Raw genomic sequence first — 22,611 nt, 5'->3', positions numbered from 1 at the left:
TTTATTCCTTTTTTTTTAATGATAACATGAAAAGAATTGTTAATTGCTGTTGCTGGTGTATTGTTACATGAAATACAGAGTCATCAAAAACACAAGTCGAATTGCTAGAAATAACAAACTGAATAAGATATTTCTTTGTTGTAATATTTTCCAAATAACTATTTTAGATTAAATATTAAAATGTTTTAAATTTAGAAATAATAAAACCTGTAAAACGAATAATTATATTAAATAATATCTTGAAGGAAATGTATAAATACTGTTAATTCTTAATTCAATTTATTTTGGAAAGTTAAACGATTTTCTGATTAAATTCGAAACGGTCAGTTTTCCTATGGTGAATATATTTCATTTACTTATTTCAATTTGTGCGTTTTGAATAAAATTGCATTTGAGAAAACATGTTTACAGTTTATTCCATAAATCCAGGAAGATGTTACCTCTATCATATTAGTCTACCAAGTTCCATATAATGAGTAGTGAAATTAATTACTTCACTTATTTCTTATTATTATGTTTTAATATTTATTTTCTGATTATTATTTATTCAATTTTTCTATATTATACTGTATAAAATATCGCGCATGTTTAACATTAATAAATCTATTTTTTTTTTCTATTACTCTTTCCGCTCTGTGGGCACCGAGAAAGTCTTTTTCCTCCTATAATTGGTTTAGTAAGGTCCACAATGGGGACAGTCAAGTAGTGAGAGATGATACTCCACATATCCGGGATGATATCGTCCACGAAGAATTCCTGGGGATGGTCGTCTAGGTTCAATTTCGGGCTCCCAGAGTAGTAACCTCTAGGAACCCGATGATATCACTAACCAAAGCAGATGATATCAGTAATTACTTCCGACTTAGCCTTTAGTAAGGAATTTTTCTTGGACAATCTGTGTCCGAGGTGTTAGCCTTAACCTCTTCTGCTTTCAGTAAATCTATGTTATCACTGTAAAATTAAATAAACAATTATATTTAATATAAATGAAGTATTTTATCTCCTATTGTTTGGGGTTTTGTTATAAATTATAAATATTTTCTCGTTTCCATTAGCATATTATTTAGAACAAATGCTAAGGATGTAAATTACAGATACATATATGTAATTTATGTTATATTCCTTAAAATCTTCACATTTTTGTTAAGATATATATTTTTTATTATTAACTATGAATACGACAGTACAGCAACTTTTAAATCAGATAGAGTTAGATAACCTAAATAAATAGAATTTAACAATTTGGAGGGCTTATCACACCAAGGCCGACAGAAAGAAGGACCAGATCTATTACAAAAAAGTCAATCTTTAATAATCACATTCAAATTTAGGTAAAGATGCATTTCGGGTACAAGGAACCCTCATCAGCTTACAAACACATGGCACCAACATAATAATTATAACACCAATAGTTAGCCAATACAAAGGGATATCTAATATATACAATGCACTGTATTTACAATTTTTAATGTAACCCATATACTACAGAACTAAAACTATCGAGCATAAAATTTTCAATACAATGACAATGTGATATATCATATTATTTGGGACCAGTAAATGTCTTATTTTCTCCCACATTTTCCAAATTCTGGTAGACGGTTCCATATTATTAAAATAATTGGTTTCCAGACTTTAAACAAATACAAATACACCTGATCCATAAGACTGTGTGAAGTCAACTCACAGTCTTGGATTGAGTTGAGTTGACATTCCTAAAATGATGAACGAAAACAGCGGTATCTTAGTCTCGAACACAAATTCTGGAAAAAAATCTCTCGGTACTCGACTGAACAAATGCGATCCTCTAGAACAAATCGATAAATAACATACAGTGTGATCGGTTAACGAACATAATCCGTTCCAAGACTTTGTTCGCTATCCGAATTGTTCGTTAACCGATTATCAATTTACCATAGATTTTCATGGGAATTTGATTAATTTGTTCTGGTGACCACCAAAAATAAAAAATATATACTTTCTTATTACGTTTATTTATATGTAATAATAAAAATATATATATATACACAGTCTTGCATTTTTATTAGTCATGTTTTTTTTCCGTTTGTGAGGGTTAATTTAAAGATCGCTTTAAATTCGATCGATTGCTTTTCTCTCTTCTTCAGGATTTTTCAGAAGTAATTACCGGTAATAATAGCATTGATATTGTAGAGATCCCAAGCCTATTAACCTCAACCTGGTTTGGAGATTCTAAGACCTTTGTTCTGACATCCTCCCACGTCTTCAAAAGATCTTTAATAGCAGATATCGGCATTAATCCTCTTTTTCAGAAGAAAACATATCTCGCCGAGTTTCTTAGTGTTCTTCATTCAAGAGTTCCTGGCGTTCTTCTGTCGTCAGATCAGTTTCGGGTTCTATTATGAGCTCTTCAATGTTCTTTATTTCTCAGATGTGATTTTTGTTACTCCTTAAGCTGCTTGAATCATCTTGATTATACTGTATCTTTCTTACATAAGATTGAACTGCGGCCTATTGTAAACCTGTTCGAGCCATACTGCCCAGCAACATCAGACATCTTCTGCCCACTCTCTACCTTTTCTATTATACTCTCACCTTTCGAAAATAAAAACTGACGCAAAACTTAAGGAGTGTCAGCCCGACAGTCTCGCGAATACTATAAAAGAATCGTTTCTGTCAGAAAAATAAAAGGCTGGAATTACAAGGGAGAGTTTCAAAGTACTGTACGTAGGAATACTATCCGATCAGTATATACTGGGTTGGGCGTCGATGTCGACGTCTCCCGCGCTCCGAAAAGTTTCGAATTGTTGCCTAAAGACAAGGGAAGACCAATCGGTATTCATTATTTTACGTCGCTTCTTCTTGTGTTTGTTCTGTGAGATGTTCGTTGTCCGAACATAAAAATCTTTCGCAAAAGTGTTCGTTATCCGATTTGTTCGTTAACCGATCACCCACTGTATTTTTATTTCGTCATCCATAAAATTTTTAATGATAAAAATAAAAAATATGAAAACGTTGCTGATCCTTCTAAGAACAACCAAAAAGCTGAAATGAAGAAATAAAAAGAAAACGCCTCGTTTAACTAAAATTAATATTAATACGTAATACAGTACTTTTAGTTGTGATTATTAATTAATTTATTAGAAATAAAATTAATTAACACAATAATTATAAATTATGGACTGCTTTAATAAACATATTTCTCTTAGTAACGGAAAAAATAGTAAACTTTTGCTAACTTCTGGAACGTAACTCCATGTTTTGCGTTATCCTTCGTTTTGTATAGCACAGATTCGCATAATACGGCACTTTTTCGGAACGTAACGTCCATGTTATACGAGGGCTACCTGTAAATCATTAAATATGTTTTGAAAACTGGTTGAAATTCTGATAGCATCATACAACTGATAATAATATCCATAATTAGAAATAAATTGTTCTGTAAATGTATTGATAGATCACTTTCAAAATTTAAAAATAAACGACGGTTGTAAATAATAATTTAACTAATTCTCCAATTATTCTTAGTGCTCATTAATGTATGTAATTATAGTTACGAACAAATGAAACTGACCAATATTACATTTGTTCTAGATTTTGCAAAATACTATTAAATTCCCATCATTTTACAGTTTTATTCTATTCCTAATAACAAATCTAGTCAATGTTTTCTCTTTTCTGATTATTAATTTTCTTTATGAAATTTGATATTTGATTAATTATAAATACTTTTTGTTTCAGAACCAAAGAATCTCATGCATAGTAATTACGGAAAAGATTTTTTCTTATATTTGACATTTCTAGTAACAATCTGCATCAGTAAGCTGTAATTTATATTATTACATTTCTTAATGTTTAAGACAAATAAATTATACTTATTATTTTAGTCTCGTATTCGATGATTAATCCAACTAATTATTATCTGAATTTTGCTTTGGAAAATATATTTATAAGATCGCAACTGGATGATGAAGACGATAGAGATTTTACTGAAACAAAAACAATCAGCGATTTTTGGAAGGTATATGAAAAAAGTATTTTATTAATGATATTAATGTAGAGTAAAACTTGTCTAAAACGGAACGCAAATGTATCGCCCAAAATTTTCTGTCTGCCAGATTTTGGTTTTGTAGTGAACCCGTTTTAGGAAAGTTTTACAGTATTTTATAATAATATTCTTTACAGTTTTTAGAACATGTTCTAATTACTAATCTTTACTGGGAATCTTGGTATAATGGTGAACCTCTTGAAAATAACGAAGGAATTTATTACACAACACAGTTACTGGGCACTCCCAGACTAAGACAGCTTCGTGTTAAGAACGATTCATGCAAAATCCACGAAGAATTTAAAATAAGAGTCAAGGAATGTTTTTCTTCTTACAGTTTATCTGCCGAAGATACCAAACCATTTGGTCTAATGAATGGAACTGCGTAAGTTTTCATAAAATTTCAATATTTTACATGAAAAGTTATGTTCGTTGTACTAATATTGTGTTCTGTTGTTCTATTACTTAAATTACGGCAAATAGTAACGACGTAATTTATTGTACTGGGACGGAATATTTACATAATTATAGAATTTCGTTAAATTAATAACTATAAAATCAATTTATTTTCATTATTGTTATTAATCATTAATCATCAAGAAAACACCAAGTTCTTTTCATTTCGTGATATTTCAAGGTACCGTCAGTCCAAATATGTAAAAATCTTGGAGGGGGTCAGTTTTTGACCGATTACCACATTTTCCCTGAGTTACTGCTGGGAAAGAAAAACTAATTCTTTGTTCTTTTTTTAGAGATGGCGAATTTTTTTTTGTTTATTTGAAATAAGTTTAAATGACTTTTTTCTTTCTTAACTTTCTCACTTTTAATACAGAAAAAGTCATTAGGAACTAGAACAGAAAAGAGAGAGATTGTAGAAGAATAATTCTTTCAACTTTAAAAGAAAAATATACTATATTTAAGCATTTCATTTGATTTTTTGTTACTTTCTATCATTTAGAGAATTATATAATTATATAAATTGTAAACATAAAAAAGTTTGTAGTTAAAGGAAAAAGAAAGTTTTAAAACAATTTAGAAATTCCTCATGTAAATTTTCATATAGATTTTCTATTATATGTATTGTATAAACGACGAAATATAAAAATATATAAATTACGTTATTTAAGATTATAATTTTGAATGTATAGTCTACGTTAAAATTTTAGATATATTAATATAAAAATCTTTCACAATAATAAAATTCGTTATATTATAGTATATATGTTATTATTATATTTTGTTTCTCTCTACCAAGAGAAGCAAAACATAATAAGACGTGGAGAGAAGCAAATGATAGGCAAACATGGGCACAAATGGAGGACGATTATGTAAGGAAAGCTACACCATAATTTGAAATGGTAGAATAAGCTGAAGCTGATGATGATGATGATGATGCTGTTATGTATAGACTATAGTTAATTAATATTAAATTACACCAACTGTAAGAAAAATCAAATTTAAATATATTTGATGCTGAGAATGATTCCCTAAAATATTGAAAAGTTTTGGTTATTGATGATTGGGCTGCAATTTAAAAAAATTGTAGACCTATAAATTTACACTGTCGTCGGTCTTTTTGTCTGTCCGTTTGTACTCTGGAGATAGTAGTTTGATAGATAAAAATTGAGACCAGATGTGGAAATACTAGGAACAGTAGGCCCCAATTAATTATACATGAATGTCCGGTGTGCAATATAAGATACGTCATTTCAATTCAGTCATTTTACCCTAGAATGAGTTAGATGACCGGCACGACTGTATTGCTAACGAGAAAAGTATGATGTGCAGGATCAAGACTACTAATTTGTGGTGGAGGGCATATATTTTAAATTTAATAAATTAAGAAAATATGATTAAAAATTGTAGTTCGCCATTGTGACGATGTCACAATAAAATAACTCGTTCGTTTAGTTTACATTTTGAAACCGCAAAAAAACTCCCCAATCTCAAAACGCTGGGCGGCATTAAACGAAAACTGCCGTCGGTTCTCGATATCACTTCCTACTTTCCTGTTCGAACTTGCCAAGTGATCTCATGAAATCGTGTGTAGTGCAGAGTACTCACATTACACAGGAGCGTGATATTCTGCTGTTTTTCCTGAAGCGTGCTTTGTGATTCAATTTCATGCTGAACGTCGACATAAGCGAAGTAGAGTTTTTATCGCCACATTAATAAAAATATAGCCAAATGGCGATTTTGGTGCTATACAGCTCGACAGCTGAGTCAGGTCATAAAGTGAAAAAGCTGTATTGAAGTAGTTTGGTCATTTCAAAGGATATCAAAGAATATGCATTAATTTAATTTAAAAATTTGATTATGTAATGATTAATTTAATACTTGATAATCCACAGCGCTAATTTAATAATTTCAATTATTTTTCTTCGCTCATCAATGAAATTCAAACAACTTCAGCTTATTTTGTATGAGAAAACATAAAGCTAATTTACCTACTGCTTTATTAAAATCCAGATGTACACTGTCACGTTAATAATTTTGCTGTGCATCCCATTAGATTTAAAATATCACCATATTTCATACACTTAATAAAATATTTTATAAGTAATCGAGATAAGTAAAACATGTGATAGATTCATTTGCATATCTCAGTAGCACATGAAGACAAAGAACAGGAAGATTCTCAGAAGATAAAGAGCAGAATGATATGACAGGAAATGTCATACAATAAAGGAAGTAATGAGAAATGACATCTTTTGATAACGTTAATTAATAAAAATGAACCAAATATTAAAGACGCTATCCAACTGCTAATTTAACTATAATACAGTTTGATACAGTAGCATTCTAGAAAAAGAGTTTCAATTCATCATTATTGAAATACATATGATAGTGAACAGTATTGAAAGGAAGATTAAGGAAATTCGGCATATAACGTTGAAAACTAATTTCTATCTATGCTAATTCTAACGTTGTCAATTTCATCTATAAAGAGCAAGTGAGGTTGCTACTAGAATTTATACATAAAATCGGAATTACACTGAACTGCATCCAAATATCCATAAATATAGCAAAAGCTTTTTACGGAAGTTAGAAAATAATTTTAATTCTCTATATATATCTATCAATGTTATTGTTTCAGCAGAATAAAATGACTTTGCTATCTTTTATGTATAGCTTCTGCTATTTGAATATTTATTAAAAATGATATACTATTCATAATGTAGTTATTCAAAGTAAATATCTTTCAGTGTGTTATGTAGACGCGTTTTAATGTCGCTGCTTTAAATTTAGGTCGCCAACACATACTGCTTTGAATTTAATTTTAAATTCAAAATAGCTTTATTGTTAGATAAATGCAGAATTTGCGAATAATTAGTGAATTATATTCAATTTTATGCTTAAATCATATAAAAAAGTTAGTTATTATCATAAATAATTTTAGTTAAGTTGATTATTAAATGCTCCATTATAGTCAGAAAACGTTGACACGAATATTTAATGCTTACATCGATATCTAGTATTTAATGTGTTTCGATGTTCTTTGAAATGTTGCTAATTATAAATTATTGTGGACCATTTTCGTTTGAATGATACCTAACTAGAGTTGGCAAATGTCTCGTTTTCCCTGAATTGTTTCGTATTTTTTCCGATTGCTATCTAGCGACAGGAAAACTTATTTTAAAAACTGTTCCTACAATGAAAATCTTTTTATTTTTCCACATTTTAAATGTATTTCGATTACTGGGAGAGTAAAAATAATAATCCTGCGTGTCCTGGAATTGAAATGTCTCAGTATCTTTCGGAAAGATCTTATTTTCTCCTTGATTTTATCCCAAGTACCTGGCAACCCTATATCTATCTAAAAATGCTTATATAAAGTTGAATTAAAAGTAAACTAATTTCAAAAACTTAACTGATAAAATAATATTTTAAAACTTAATTTAGCTGATAAAACTTAAGAGCGACGGTGACATTTTGTGTGGTTGAAATATGGCTTTGATTATATATACAGTATTACTTAGTAATACTGTTTATATAATCAGTATAGAATAGAATATATATACAGTATAGAAAGTAATACTGTATATATAATCAAAGTCATTTTTTGACTCTCGGTCAAAAAATAACCCCATAAGATTTTTACATTTTTAGACTCAGGGCATCTGGAAACGTCAAGAAATACAAGAAAATTTTGGATTTTTTTATGTATGGATGTTTGTGTGTGTGTAAATGGGGCACGATTTTGTTAATTCTCGGTGAAGCTTAATAACTCCTATGCTAATTAAATTTAGCTGGTTAAACATCGCCGGGATGGAGAGATAAAGGAGGTCGTGGGTCATAACTTCGAACTGAAAAACTGAGACTGAAAATAAAAAGGTTAAAGTTTCGTTTGTTAAATTTTAGGGAATTGTTATTTTATTTTATTTTATTTTTTTTACTTTTTGTCTCACTTTATTGACTTTATTGGTTTATTACTATGGAAGTAAATAAAACAAATTAAATAGTAAATGCTAAATGAAATTATTAACTTAATGAGTGTTAGGTATATACGGTAACTAAGTAAGTTTAACTAAACAATCGAGGTATTTGAGATTTGGTCAATATTCGATCTCAGAAAACTATTATTCGCCCATCTCTAATAATTAATTAATATATATTAATTATATTATATTATATTAATGATTGATTAATTAATATAATTAATATATATACAGTATATATTTATTTATTAATGTTCTCAAACTATTGTTATAATCACAATTTTACAATTTTAAACAAATTTTAGAGAGGTGTTACCAATATACGAGCACTTATTACTGAACAGTGGATTTTCAGTTAGTAATAAGCATTATAATTCATTCTAGTTAAAATGTTCTTTCAAATCATGGTTGGTTCATCTGATTCTTCTCAGCTATTTCAATTATTTCCTATTAGCTACAATCTCTTGCTTAATTCCCATCTCCATAAAGCCGCTGTCAATAACATCTCTCCATACATTACCTGATATCGATATTCCTAGTGAATTCGTACCTTCTGGACATCTCCCATAGATTATTTTGATGGTGTCTATGTCTCTTAATAAAACATGCTATTGCCATTCTATTTACTTCATATTTTACAGTTGCTCTTATTAGCCTATATACTTTACTGTTCTATTTCATCTTCCATTATCTGTTTTTAGTATAGATACAAAAATGTTATTTAATTTTCCGTTTTCAAGTGACAGAGGTTTATTTTTAAATTATTATTCATTATTTCCATACAGAAATTAATACTAGAGTATTAAATGTTTTGCATAATCTCATTTTATTTTTTGTTGAAATTGTTGGAAATTTTATTATTTCCAATTATCAATGTGCATTTAGACATTGTGTGACAGGCTTTACAAGTTTAATCATTTCGTTTTCTTTTAGTTTTTGCTGCTGTTAATTTTTAAATATTTACGTATAAAAATTTTGTATTCTTTCAAATTCTAAATTGTAACATTCTCAATGTAAGTCTCATTAGGTTCTCTTTCAGAAATATAAACGTAAATTTTGTTTGTGTTTTGATTTTTTATAGCATTTTCTTTAAAGTTTTATATATGAAAATATAGTAAAGTTTTGGTATTAATGGAATTTTGTTTGGCTCACTCCTACTGTTTTCAGAATTTCTGTTATATATAGGCCTACATTTTAAAAGAAAAGTAATAACTTCACTCTTAAAATATGCTTAGAACGAAATACTGAAAACAATTGGGAAGTCGAATGTCAGAGGTCATACTTTAATACGATGCATTTAACAGAAATATATATATATATATATATATTTTTTTTTTTGTAGTGTTTACCGTAATATTTTATCTTCTGTTTGAAAAAATTGCGTATACGCAATATTTTCATTTCATTGCCTTATGATTACGTCTATATTTCTTTGTTTTATTTATTATTATTATTTATTTATTTATTTATTTTTTGCATTAGCAGTACTGTCGAGAGAGGAATAGATATCACTACGTTCCCGAAGGAAACTTACAGCCCTTATTGATTTCTATCTCTATAAAATTAACGTTATATTTACTAGCAGAAAATAAAATTTTTAAGACTGAATTTTATTAGTAAAGAAACATTCTACATATTTCATTTGTTTACAAATCAAAAGGCTAAAGGGTCCGCTAAGTAGCAAAAGGAACACGCTCTACCCCGGGTTTCATACAAGTTTTAAAAGATTGTACTTGATCTATCATGTAATTTCAACGATCTTGTTTACAAGTATTAGTGAACCAGATATACTTCTTTATTTTGCGGTTCTTCCTTGACTTCTATTGAGATGTATTCTAGTAAACTTTCCTGATATCAGTCTGTTCATTTTTATATATTTTCTGCTCTTTCTTTACTTTCTTCTACTTCTTTTTTTATCTTTTTAAGAAGTGCATATTATTTTTATTGTATTGTTTTTTGTTTTTATATTTCTTATCTTGTCATGAATGTTTACTAAAATTCATTAAAAGATTGTTATCTTATATTATCTTGATTGTTATCTTATGTTATCTTGTGTTATCTCGTGTTAGTAAATACAAGATAACAATGAACACAACACAAGATAACACGAGAGGAATAGATATCGTTACGTTCTTTCGGAACGTAGTGATATCTATTCCTCTCTCGACAGTACTGCTAATGCAAAAAAACAAGAAGAATAAAACAAAGAAATATAGACGTAATAATAAGGCAATGATATGAACTTGTAACGTGTAATATTTTGAAACTGCATTAATAAATTATTAAGCAAGTTTTGCACCTGCTTTAAGGAGAATGCACACATGCGGCGCGGCAAATAAAAGAGGCAGAATGACGTCACTTTTTCTCGCCGCAGAGGTCTATTTCGTGCCGCGAAAGTTGGTGGAATTCTATCTTTCGCGGCGGCCGCCGCCAAGACGCGTTTCTATCAGCCAATAACAATTCGCCTGGCAGTCACGTGAGAAAATACAATGGCGGAAAGTTTGACGTGGTTAACCGAGATAACTAACATCAGAATAAAGAGGAAAGAATAATAAATTTAACACAAATTCTACACAAATACAGTAATCATATATTATTTAATTCAAAGAACAAAACAACCGAATCTTACTCAAAATAGTATTCTTTATCGAGAGATCTTAATCGAAGAATAAGCCTATTTTGTACATCAGTTCTTTATCGATCCAACAAAATATCTCGGCAAGGTTCTTGCCAGTATGATATCTCTAATCCAAAATCTTCATTCGAATCTTTGACGAAATCTAGATAAATGAAACGAGCCGTACACAACAAAATTTGTAAACACGTGGATAGCAACAGTACCGCGATCGTTCGCCATCTTGAATACTGAACGCATGCGCCGAAATGTAAACGGAATGCCGCTTGTGTGGTTGTGCTGCCGCGCGGCGAAGACGCGTTGCGACACCGCTTTTCCTTGCCGCGCCGCATGTGTGCATCCTCCTTTAGTTATAATTCTTACTTATTTGTTCTTTATACTCTTTATACCTACATTTGAATGTAAATGAAATTATTGCTTATTTGATTACTTATATTTTGATTTAATGTTGTCCATGTTATTTTGTATATATTTTTTATGTAGAAAGATACCCCCAAATTATTATTACGGCGAATGTTGCCACTCTTACTCAGTTTTCACACAGATTACCTTCTCTTATACAAATTTTACATAGTCCCTGATTACTTTTGCATTTATAAATCTCTAAAAGCAATTTCTATACAAGACAACCAAAAAGTAACTGTGCAATTATATAAACATATATAGAAAATATATAGGAGAATGGAGTACAGTATATATAAAAAAGGAATAGAAAGAAGATGCACAGTCAGGGCCGGATTAACCAATAGACAAATTAGAAAAATGTCTAGGGCCCGTAATTCGGAGGGGCCCGGCTTCAGTGCAGAATCTTTCTCTGTTTTAAAACGAGTTAAAAATTATTTAAGAAATTCGATAGGACAGGAAAGGCTGTCTTTAACAATGCTTACTAAAGACACACTCTCAAACGGCTAGATTGATCAATTTTCTCAAATGAAAATCCAAAAACGAAAAATTTAAATATTTTAAAGGCTGATTAATGGATAAAATTACTGTACAGTTGTCCATTGATAGTCCGACGTTTTGTAATCCGACATGCTCAGTAGTCCGACGCACCTCACGTCAAGGTCACCGTCCCCGTTACGTGTCTGCTTGCACATGAAGCATGTTGCGACATGAATCTCCCCACCCAATTCTTACACGATGACACACATTTCTTGCGTTTTCCATGAGCTGTACGTACTGTATTATTTATGCCTATACATACTGTATGTGCATTTATTGGCTTTCATATTTCTTTTAATAAACATGTTTTAGGGTTAATGTTACCTTAGGTAGCCAAGATGGCGGGTCGTCTCTGATTCCTTCTTCTGGCTCGTTCTTCGTCTCTGGCAATAATTTGGTTGCTAATAATTACGGTAATTTATTAGAATAGGTTAGGTTAGGTTAGAACGTGCGTCCTACTGTTTCCTTGCTGGAATCAGAGACGAGCCGCCATCTTGGCACCTAAGGTAACATTAACCTGTTTTAGTTAACCGAAATGGGTGTTTCATTTCCATATTCACCTAGGCAGCATTTTACTCATAAAATGTAGGAATATTGTAGGCTACTGCTAGCAAAACAATGCCAAATATGTAATCACTTTCGGTAATCCGGACACTTTTGGTAATCCGACATCCCTTTGGTCTCATACCTGTCGGATTATCAAGGGATAACTGTATATATATTTTTCGTTGTATCAGAAACTTTTTTGCTGTACAATTATTATTGTATTAGTGTTTGTATTCTCTATTATTAATAAAAATTTTAAGTGACATTAAGATTTGTTTAGAAGCAATTTATTTAAATGGGGCCCCAATTTAAATTTTGGCTAGGGCCCGCTAGAGGCTTAATCCGGCGCTGTGCACAGTGATTTTTTCATATAAGATAGCTTAAATTTTTTCCTTCACCGTTTCGTTTTTTATAATAAATTTAAACATTTTATAATCATTTTTACAATTAAAATTAAAATATTACAAAAAGCATATCGAAGAATGCTAAAAAAAAGTATTTAAAATGATATGTTATAAAATAAATATTACACGTTAAATTTATTTTGAACATAAAAATATTCAAAATAAATTTTTATAATCCTTTTTTCATGTAAAATATTATTTTCCGTTTTAAATCATTAATTTTTTATCTTTTTATTTTTATTTAAAACTTTTAAATAGAAGTTTCTAAACTTCATGTGATGACGAATGGAAGTTCTTTTGAATAAAATATGTCGGAAGACAGTCAAGTATCATTAATAAGTAACGGAAAGATTTACAGATCCTGAAAAATTAATCAAAACAGTTTTTATTATTGTACATAAGAAAAAGTATTAACCTTTTCTTTTTTAAGTTAAAAAATTAAGATAGTTTGTATCTAAATAAATCTGGAAAAAAATTTGATCTATCATTTAAATAATTGAATTAAATAATTTGAATAATTCTTTCTTCTCGATAAATACAACAAAAACTTGAATTGTTTAGTGTAGTGATAAACAATCAATATTTAATTTTTTTTAAATTCATTTAGTTTATATATTTGAAAAGCAGCTTAAATTTTTGAATTAGTGAAAAAAATTTCAGATAAAAGAAATGTAATATTAGAACCCACATCTCGTGTTTTTCTTGATTACATTTTAATATGTTTCTCTGCTTTAACGATAGTTTAATAGAAGAATTTACACATGTTATTTATTTTTAAAATTTTTGATATAAATACTACGCTGAAATGAGTTACGAATGTAATTAACTACAAATTAGAGAATATCTGGCTTCAGAATATAATCTGATGCTATAAAATATATCTATCTATAAAATATTATGGCTGTTGAAAAATATTTTATAGAAAAACAATTGATAATATTTATAATTCACAAAATACCACGTTATGAATAATTTTTATATAACATTTAAAATATATATTTCAATTGCCAACTCGCTTGGCATGTAAAATTGATCTCATTTAAGCGAAGTAGATAAATGTAAAACATGAAAGAAAGTTTTAGAAATATAATTTGAAAGTTTTGATTAATCTTTTCAATATTTTGAAAGGAGATATGAAACGTTTTTATAACTTTTACTTATTTAATATGGAAAAAAATTGATCTAAAAATTGAAAAAAAAGTTATTTAAAAAGCTCAAGTAAATTCTTAATGTAATAAATGATTTTTTAAATTAACTCAAGGAAAAAATTCTTTAATTCTTTACTAATTTTATAAATTTTTAATTTTCCTACATTTAAGTATATAAATAAACATAAATATGAACTAAATAAGAATAATTTTCAAGTAATTTTCTTGTTGTCGTCATGACGACAACAAGAAGAAAAGATCAAAGGAGAGTCATAATAATATGAAAACTTCGCCTATCTTCTTCCCACCTGGCTGCTTACATATGTCCTTTTTTTGTTTGTTATTTTCTATAGAAGAGAAAGGTAAAACACGTGTTAAGCAAATGTAGTCTAAGGAAGCCACATGAAGGCTTCACTATAGCCATTGAGATCAAACTTTATCAGGGTGATTTCTGGTTATCAAACAGTTTAATTTATAATATTTAATTTTCCAAACCTAAATCATAGTCGTGTAATTGAAAGCTTAATTGTATTTAAAAATTAAAAAAGTATGTTTAATATATGAAATTTTATATCAAGAAAAGACAAAATATTTAAAATAAAGAAATTACTACGAAATAAAGAATGAAAACCAATTAGAAATTTATATAATTTAATAGTCAAAAAGTAAATTTATTCTGATCATTCAGTTCAGAAATAATTTTTTGTTTAATAATTTTGAAGAAAATAGAGATATTTTAGAATATTTATATATTATTTTACAAAAAATTATACTCAATTTGTATTTAAAAGATTACAATTACAAGTCAATTTAACTTTAAACAGGTAACATCCTTTTTACTCTCTTATATACTGTAGAATATAACGTAGAGAAAGTATGGTAATCGGTCAAATTTTGACCTTTCATTTTTTTTTTTTTTTTTTTGTTTTTGTGTTACTCGACGTTTTGACACTCAACATGAAAACTGTGTGAAAAAATTCTGTATGTATATGTTGTATTTTTATTATATGTCAGGTCTGGATGAACTAAACATTTTAAAACTTGGCAGGATTATTTCTATATAGCCTACAGGTATTGATGCTTTTAAATTTTGGTTGTTAAAGGTCAAAAGATATAGACGGGGCCACCCGAGTGTGGTTGGATTTAATACAAAAAATTCACTCGTTATTGACACATTCAATTAAAAATAATCATATCTATCCTGGAAATTAAGCCTTTTATTTTTTATAATAATTAATAATAATCTATAAAATTAATTATTTTTTAAAAAATGTCAGGAGATGGTGCCACACACAGTGCTAACATGTCTTATAAGTTAGAGTTTTTATACTTAAATATTTTTACAATAGAAAAATTTATCATAATTGAACAAAATCACTTCTCTTAAACTTTTCTTATTATTGAAATTGTATATCGTTGAAAATTATCGGACTTCCTAATTGTCCCCTCAACTAGAGTTGTCAGGTACTTAAGGATATAATCCAGGAGAAAATTAATTCTTCCCGAAAGATACTGGGATGCTTCAATTCCAAGATATGCAATAGATGTGTAACTTTACTATGCCAGTGACAAAAATACATCTAAAGTATAGAAAAAGAACAAGATTCTTCATCTTAGGAACAGTTTTTAGAATAATGTTCTCCTGTCGCTAGATGGTAATCTCGGACAATTCCGGAAAACCGAGACATCTAGCAGCTTTACTCTTAACCTGCTATTTGACTGCCGAGGAAGTCGAGCAAGAGCCTTGCCAGATTTTTAATTATTATGTTAATAAATTTTGTGTTTCGTGAGTAATTTTTACAAGAATTTTATAATTTAAAATTAATATTATTACAAAAGACAAAAAAAAATTAAATCATAATGTTAAATATTTTTTGTGTCAAGTTTCCCAAATAGAATTTTTTCTTATTATATCTTTGAAACTTCATATTGTGAACTTTGACTTTTATGTTCAACTTGAAATTATTTTAAATTTACGAGGAAACGTTACCAAAAATAAACTATACAATTTTTATAAAGTAACATTAAGAAAACTTTTTTGTAAAAACACGAAATTCGTTTTATTCATTTAATTACTTTTGACGTCTACAAAAATATTTATTTTAGCTGGACATTTTATCGAGATTCGAACATGCTAAATTATCATTATAACGGCGAAGTTGGTGAATATTACAGCGGTGGATTCTACATTGATTTAGGAATAACGAAGAAAGAGGCATATCAAGCAGTTTTATTTTTAAAGCAGAATAAATGGATTGATAGATCAACACGAGTGATTTTCTTAGATTTCTCACTTTATAATGCAAACGTTAATTTATTTTGTTTGATAAAGTAAGTTAATTTGTTTATTGTTTGTAAAAATTATTTTAGATTATTTATATACCGTATACATAAAATTATAACTTGATGTAAAGTACATTACAATATATTGATGGATAATTTTTGTTTCCTTTTCTTCAGGTTGATATGGGAGTTGCCTAATACAGGAGGGATTTTAACATCTTGGAAGATACGTTCTATGAAGTTTCTTCGATATCTTTCACCGTGGGACCACGTTATTTTAGCTGTTGAATATATTTTTTGCTTTTTTACGCTAGTCAACTTTTTAATTATGTTGCAACAAGTAATTATCTTTTAGGAAATTAGTTTTCATTTTTATAAAAAAATTTATTAACACAGAAAATTTTTATATAATGGTTCTTAATCTGGAATATACGCACCCACGATGTGAAAGATGACTTTTCTATAGAAGCGAACTTCTCCGCGATTCCTTTTCTTAAATTGTTTATTTTATAATGTTTTCCTTTAAGAATTGGGTATTTTAAGTTAAAATCTGAATAAGAATATACTAATGTCATATTTAAATATATAATTGATTCTACATATTTTTTTTCTTCTTAATGTCTAAGTTAGACTTAAATGTTATTAGATTAATGGATAGGCACAAATAAACATTTTTTTCTTAAGCTGTGTTTACAGTTAAGCTAAACATATTTGACAATTTGACAACAGAGAAGGACTGTACCCTCTTAAATATAAAATTAAATGTATTTTTTAAAAGATTGCCAGTGGATATTTTAAACATTGAAAGGACGTGGATAATGGAAAATGTTAAGAACCACTGGTCTATATAAATGTATAACTAACTACTGATTATTTAACTATAGATCTTTATTTCAGATTTTAAGAAAAAGGAAACATTATTTTGCAGAAATTTGGAATTATTTTGAAATTGTTATATTAATTGTAAGTATTTAACGAGTTTCTTTTATAATTCAGTTATTTATCAATTTAATTAGCTTGATATCAAATTTCTCTCCTAAAATTCCAGAAAAAATCTTTTAATTTCTTAATAAACTTTGCTTCTCCAATAATTCTATTTTTTTATTCTGTTTACTAAACAGTCAAAATAGAAAATAAATATTGTAAACTTTATACAGATTAAATTCTAAAATATAAAATTCCATTTTAAAATTTAAATAAATTAAAATTGAAACTGTTTATCTTCTTGGGTTAGTGACCCGAAGATATTCTTAGTAATAAAGATTTCTGTTCATTTAAAGAATAATAAACTAAAACTAAGATAATAAAAATGTATAAAAATTATAGATATGATTTTAGGAAATATTAAAATTTCTTAACTTTTTATCTTGGAAAGCAATCTTATTATTTTTTTAGGTATAAATACAAAAGTTTAAAAAAAAAAATTCTATTTTAACTGCTGAATGTAGTTATGTGAGACATTTGCTTAAACTTATGAACCGTTAATGAAATTCTTTATTTATTTATTTATTTATTTAATTTTCTATTCTTTAGAAAAACCTAATTAGGTTAGAACAAAATGCATTTGAGTAATTTCTTATTTGTTTATTATGATTTATTTCTTCCACTAATAAGAGACCAATATGACTAATAATTGAAAATTTTCTAAATATACATTTTCTTAAAAATTTAGAAGTTCTCAGTTTTGAAATAAAGTTGCCCTCATTGTTTCGTAGTGCAGTGTTATTCCAGTCTATCAGTGTATCCATTAGTGTTTTCGTCAATAAGTACATTAACGAAACAGTAATGAATACACTGATGAATATATTTAATGCAGAGACACCATAAAAATTGGCTGGGACTCATGACAAATTTTAAACTCATAGTGAAGATTCAATGTGAAAGCGTACAATCTTGCCATAACATTCATTTATTCTTAAATTGATCTTATAACTAAATATTATCTATTGATTTATTTTGGTTGATCGTAATTAAAGTTCTTCTATTCAGGGGACTCTGTAGCTACAACCGATAAATCGATTGTCACCAAAATTTGTGTACTCACTGTTTAGAGAATACAGATATGTATTTCGGAGATGCTGCAAGCAAACAAATGTGATACGCGTAGCCACATGAAATGAAACCAAGACTTGGTATAAGGATGCTGACAACTAGTGAATGCTATTCTTATCAGCTACAGTTATGATGCTCATCCATTTTCTAGAGAGTGCATTAATTCTGAAGCTCTTCTACGAAAATCAGGGTAATGCTGTGGCTTCTGTTCGTTAAAACTTACACCGCGGACTAATGGCTTCGCAGGCTGTCAAGAAAATGATAACGTGATTTGAGACAACCGGAACCTTAGGAGTTCGACCTGGCAAGGTGGGAGACCTATAACTACAGAAACCGTTGAAGACGTTACCATGACTGTTGTTGAACAGACAATAGCGCTATGTGCAGTGACACTTACCTGTTGATTGGAGCTATAGAGTCCTCTCTGAATAAAACAACTTTAATTATGATCATCCGGTATTTTAGTTACAAATTACAGTATAAATGTAAATAATAAACATATTTTCATGTTCCGTTTGCTAACATAATATATATCTTTCCAGCTATCAATTTTGGGCATTACATTTAGTATATATAGGAATATAACTATTCATAAGAATTTTTCAAAACTACTATCTAATCCTAAGGAATATCCAGATTTAGAAGATTTAGCATATTGGGAAGCACACTTTAATAACTTTGTAGCAATTACTGTTTTCTTTACTTGGATTAAGTTTTTTAAATTTATTAGTTTTAATAAAACTATGAGACAATTATCGCATACCATTTCGAGGGTAAGTAAAATATTATATATGTGTATATGTAGTGATCAAAGAACGAGAAATAATTATTTTACTATAAAATTAATTGTATAATTTTAATATCTAGTGTTGGAAAGATGTATGCAGCTTCGGTTTTATGTTCTTCATTGTGTTTTTTGCATATTCTCAATTGGGTTATATGTTGTTTGGATATTCGCTTAAAGACTATTGCAATATTGAAAATTCATTGTAAGTTATTTCTATAAAAAATATAGATAAAACGGGAGGATAATAAACTATATTCTTTATAATACGTTATGTTTTTATTTTTATAATAAATATTTTATATATCTTTAAGTCCATAATTACATATGGACTTAATTAATAGTATTTAAAATATACAGAACATGTAACTTGCATCTCAAAATATTTACATAGAGGTTATAATTAGACAAGAAGTGTTTACAGCTCCGTGTAGAAAGAACGTTTTGGAAAATCTCTACCAAAATTGATATTGTACGATAGAAAATACAAATTTCGTACAAAATACTGTTCTAAATATGCGGTTTCGATTTCTAGAAAAAAAATGTACTTGAAAATTCAGCCGCTGTGACGAAATTTGGCGCTGCTGTTCGCTTAATATACATTTATTACACTATATAACTTTAATTTATTGTTAAAGATCTCATCACAATTTTTATGATTTTTTTAAAAAATATATTTTGTTTGTATTGTTACTATTAATATTTAAAATTTAATTTTTTAAAAAATATATATAGTTTTACATTGTTAAGAATAATTTTGGGTGAATACGACTTTTATCAATTACAAGATGTGGATAATCTTCTGGGTCCTCTTTACTTTATAACATACGTTTTCTTTGTGTTTTTTGTATTACTGGTAAGTACAGTACATTTTAATAAAGTACAATTTTGTATAGTTTATTTTTTTATTATAAAATTTTACACTTTTAGAACATGTTTCTGGCAATTATCAATGATACTTATGCAAACGTAAAAGAAGAAATGAAATCCGAAAATACAGAGTCTGGCATACTTTCATATTTAAAATCGGTAAATTAATTTTCAAATTCTTTTTATATTAAATAAAATCTTTATAAATAAAAATAGATTTTTAAAAATAGATTATTAAATCTAAATTCGAATTAATAAGAAAAAAGTTGAAATCTGATGATGATAAAAAGTTAGAAAATCAACTTGACTTCGATCAAACTTATGTAGCTTTAAAGGCTCACGGATTAACGGATTTAGAAATATTATATTTATTTGAAAAATATATTATTGGCAAAAGAAAATATATCGAAATTGAATTTTTAAAAAAAATAATAGATGAGGCTTTTGAACATAAAAATATTATTTCAACTAATATCGAGGATACTCCATTACATACTGATGAATATTCAGATAAGTATGTAATTATCATATCAAATTTATATTATTTCTTATTTATAATAATAAGAATATATTTTTGATAAATTATTCTTATTTTTTCAGCATTTGAGAACTTCTTAAGTTAGGACTGAATTGAAAATTATTTGAAATGTCGAGTGATACTTTAATCGGCAGATTTATATTGAAGTTTAAGAATTCTATTTATCTTGTCGTTCGGACTATCAATTTATAAAATTTTTAAAAAGTGAATTCTACGAGATATAACGTTGCTAAGAGTTTTATGTTTCACATGTATCTTTGCCACTTCTCATATATATATCTCTCCAAACTGTCATCAGAAAGATTTGAGAATTTTTATTTTTAAAACTGTTTACATTTTTCAAAATAAATTTCAAGTTCAATTTAAACTTGATGCTGAATAAAAATAGCTTTTCGGAATTTATATTTTAAAATCCTACATCCACTAAATATTATATTTACCCCATGAATAAATAGTTATGCTTGTTTTAGACCTTAAAAGAAATTGCACAAATTATTATATATTATAAACGATATTTCTTTACATAGAACATTAATAAATATGAATTATATAAATTAAAATATAACAGTAAATATTAATTATATGATGTTATATATATATATGTTACAGTCAAAACCCGTTTTGTCTAGTTAAAACTAGAATTTACTGCTAGTCAAAAATGAATTTGAGTTAAAACTAGTTTTAACTAGACAAAACGGGTTTTAACAAAGACATCCAGTATAAACTAGTTTCAACTAGTTAAAACGCCTTCTAACTAAAAACGGGTTTTGACTGTAACATATATATTTGATTCCAGTTTACAATAATTTTCATTATAAATTTATTATAAGCTAAACTCAATTAACTGGGATATATTTTAACATTCCTTTCCACTAACGAACCGATTGATTTAGAAAATGGGCATGTTTGAACTGATCTTAATAGTTGAATTTACGAATCTTAACTGTTTAATATTGTTTAATCTTAAGATATATTTCGGTTGACTCATTTTTCAATCACTTTCTATTCATTCTTTCTTAAAATGTTGAGCTATCATTTGAATTTAGTACCGAGAAAAAATACGGTGAGATATCACATATATGTCGTATCTACCAGCTAAATGGGTTAACGTCCAAAAATATAAAAATATATAGTTCGATCGTTACAACTTTAAATACTTTTAAAGTTAGTTTTAGCTGTTAAATTAGCGAATTTATCGCTTTCATAAATAGTCTACTTCGTATTAACTTATCACATAATCTTTAAGATACAAGAGATGCAAAATCTTGTACTCACAAAATACATTGAAAGTTACAGTAGTGTTACAAGTCTTTTAAGTACAGTACTACGATAGCAAACATTTTTTGTATCTTAGTACATTGAAAAACGATAATGTTGAATATTTGGCTTTATCGGTAGATAAGAAAATCGAATGTTATTTACGATTGCTTCTATTTAAATATTCAGATAATTCTAATTTTAAGATTTTATCGTATGGCAAAAAATTGATAGACTTCCTCTTATCAGTAGTGATAATGTACAGCACTTCGTACGAAAATAGTATTTGTATATCTATCGATAATGTATGCAAGGCATTTACTTAATAAAATATTAAATTGCTGTAATACATTTTATAGAAATTAATATAAAAGTAATTAGACACACAATATTTTAATAAAAGTATATATTTACAGCTACCACTAAACACTTAGAAGTAAATAATTGTATATAACAATGAAATTCTATTTATTTTAAAATTAAATATTAACTGATGAAAAGTATCAAGTGATAATCAATTGCAAAGTATTAAATGAATGTTTTGAAATTAATGAGTTTAGAAATACTGTTGAAAGGTCCCATCATAGGGATACTACTAAGGCCCTTTGACCTGAATTTTTCTTGTGATAGAGCCCGAGTTTCTCAGCCTTTTACATTTGCAAAATATATATTAAATGCCATTTTTT

General features: G+C 27.9%; 1 protein-coding gene across 1 annotated transcript in view; it reads left to right on the top strand.

The window, feature by feature from the left end:
- LOC136988366 (polycystin-2-like protein 2) overlaps positions 1-20,955 on the top strand; it is a 33,553-nt gene extending 12,598 nt beyond the window's left edge. Inside the window, exons 2-13 of the mRNA XM_067286258.1 lie at positions 3,721-3,798; positions 3,867-4,000; positions 4,165-4,412; positions 16,248-16,472; positions 16,602-16,764; positions 17,322-17,387; positions 19,019-19,249; positions 19,344-19,465; positions 19,996-20,116; positions 20,191-20,289; positions 20,361-20,644; positions 20,731-20,955. Coding sequence (XP_067142359.1) covers positions 3,721-3,798; positions 3,867-4,000; positions 4,165-4,412; positions 16,248-16,472; positions 16,602-16,764; positions 17,322-17,387; positions 19,019-19,249; positions 19,344-19,465; positions 19,996-20,116; positions 20,191-20,289; positions 20,361-20,644; positions 20,731-20,737 — 1,778 coding nt within the window. The 3' untranslated portion in view covers positions 20,738-20,955. The remainder of the gene's footprint in view (positions 1-3,720; positions 3,799-3,866; positions 4,001-4,164; positions 4,413-16,247; positions 16,473-16,601; positions 16,765-17,321; positions 17,388-19,018; positions 19,250-19,343; positions 19,466-19,995; positions 20,117-20,190; positions 20,290-20,360; positions 20,645-20,730) is intronic.
- Positions 20,956-22,611: the final 1,656 nt, after the last annotated feature.

The sequence above is a fragment of the Centruroides vittatus genome, unplaced genomic scaffold, assembly GCF_030686945.1.
Source record: "Centruroides vittatus isolate TY-2023 unplaced genomic scaffold, ASM3068694v2 contig_1248, whole genome shotgun sequence".
Taxonomy (NCBI): Eukaryota; Metazoa; Arthropoda; class Arachnida; order Scorpiones; family Buthidae; genus Centruroides; species Centruroides vittatus.
Note: the sequence above shows the minus strand (reverse complement) of the source record. Positions and strands in the feature narration are given on the sequence as shown.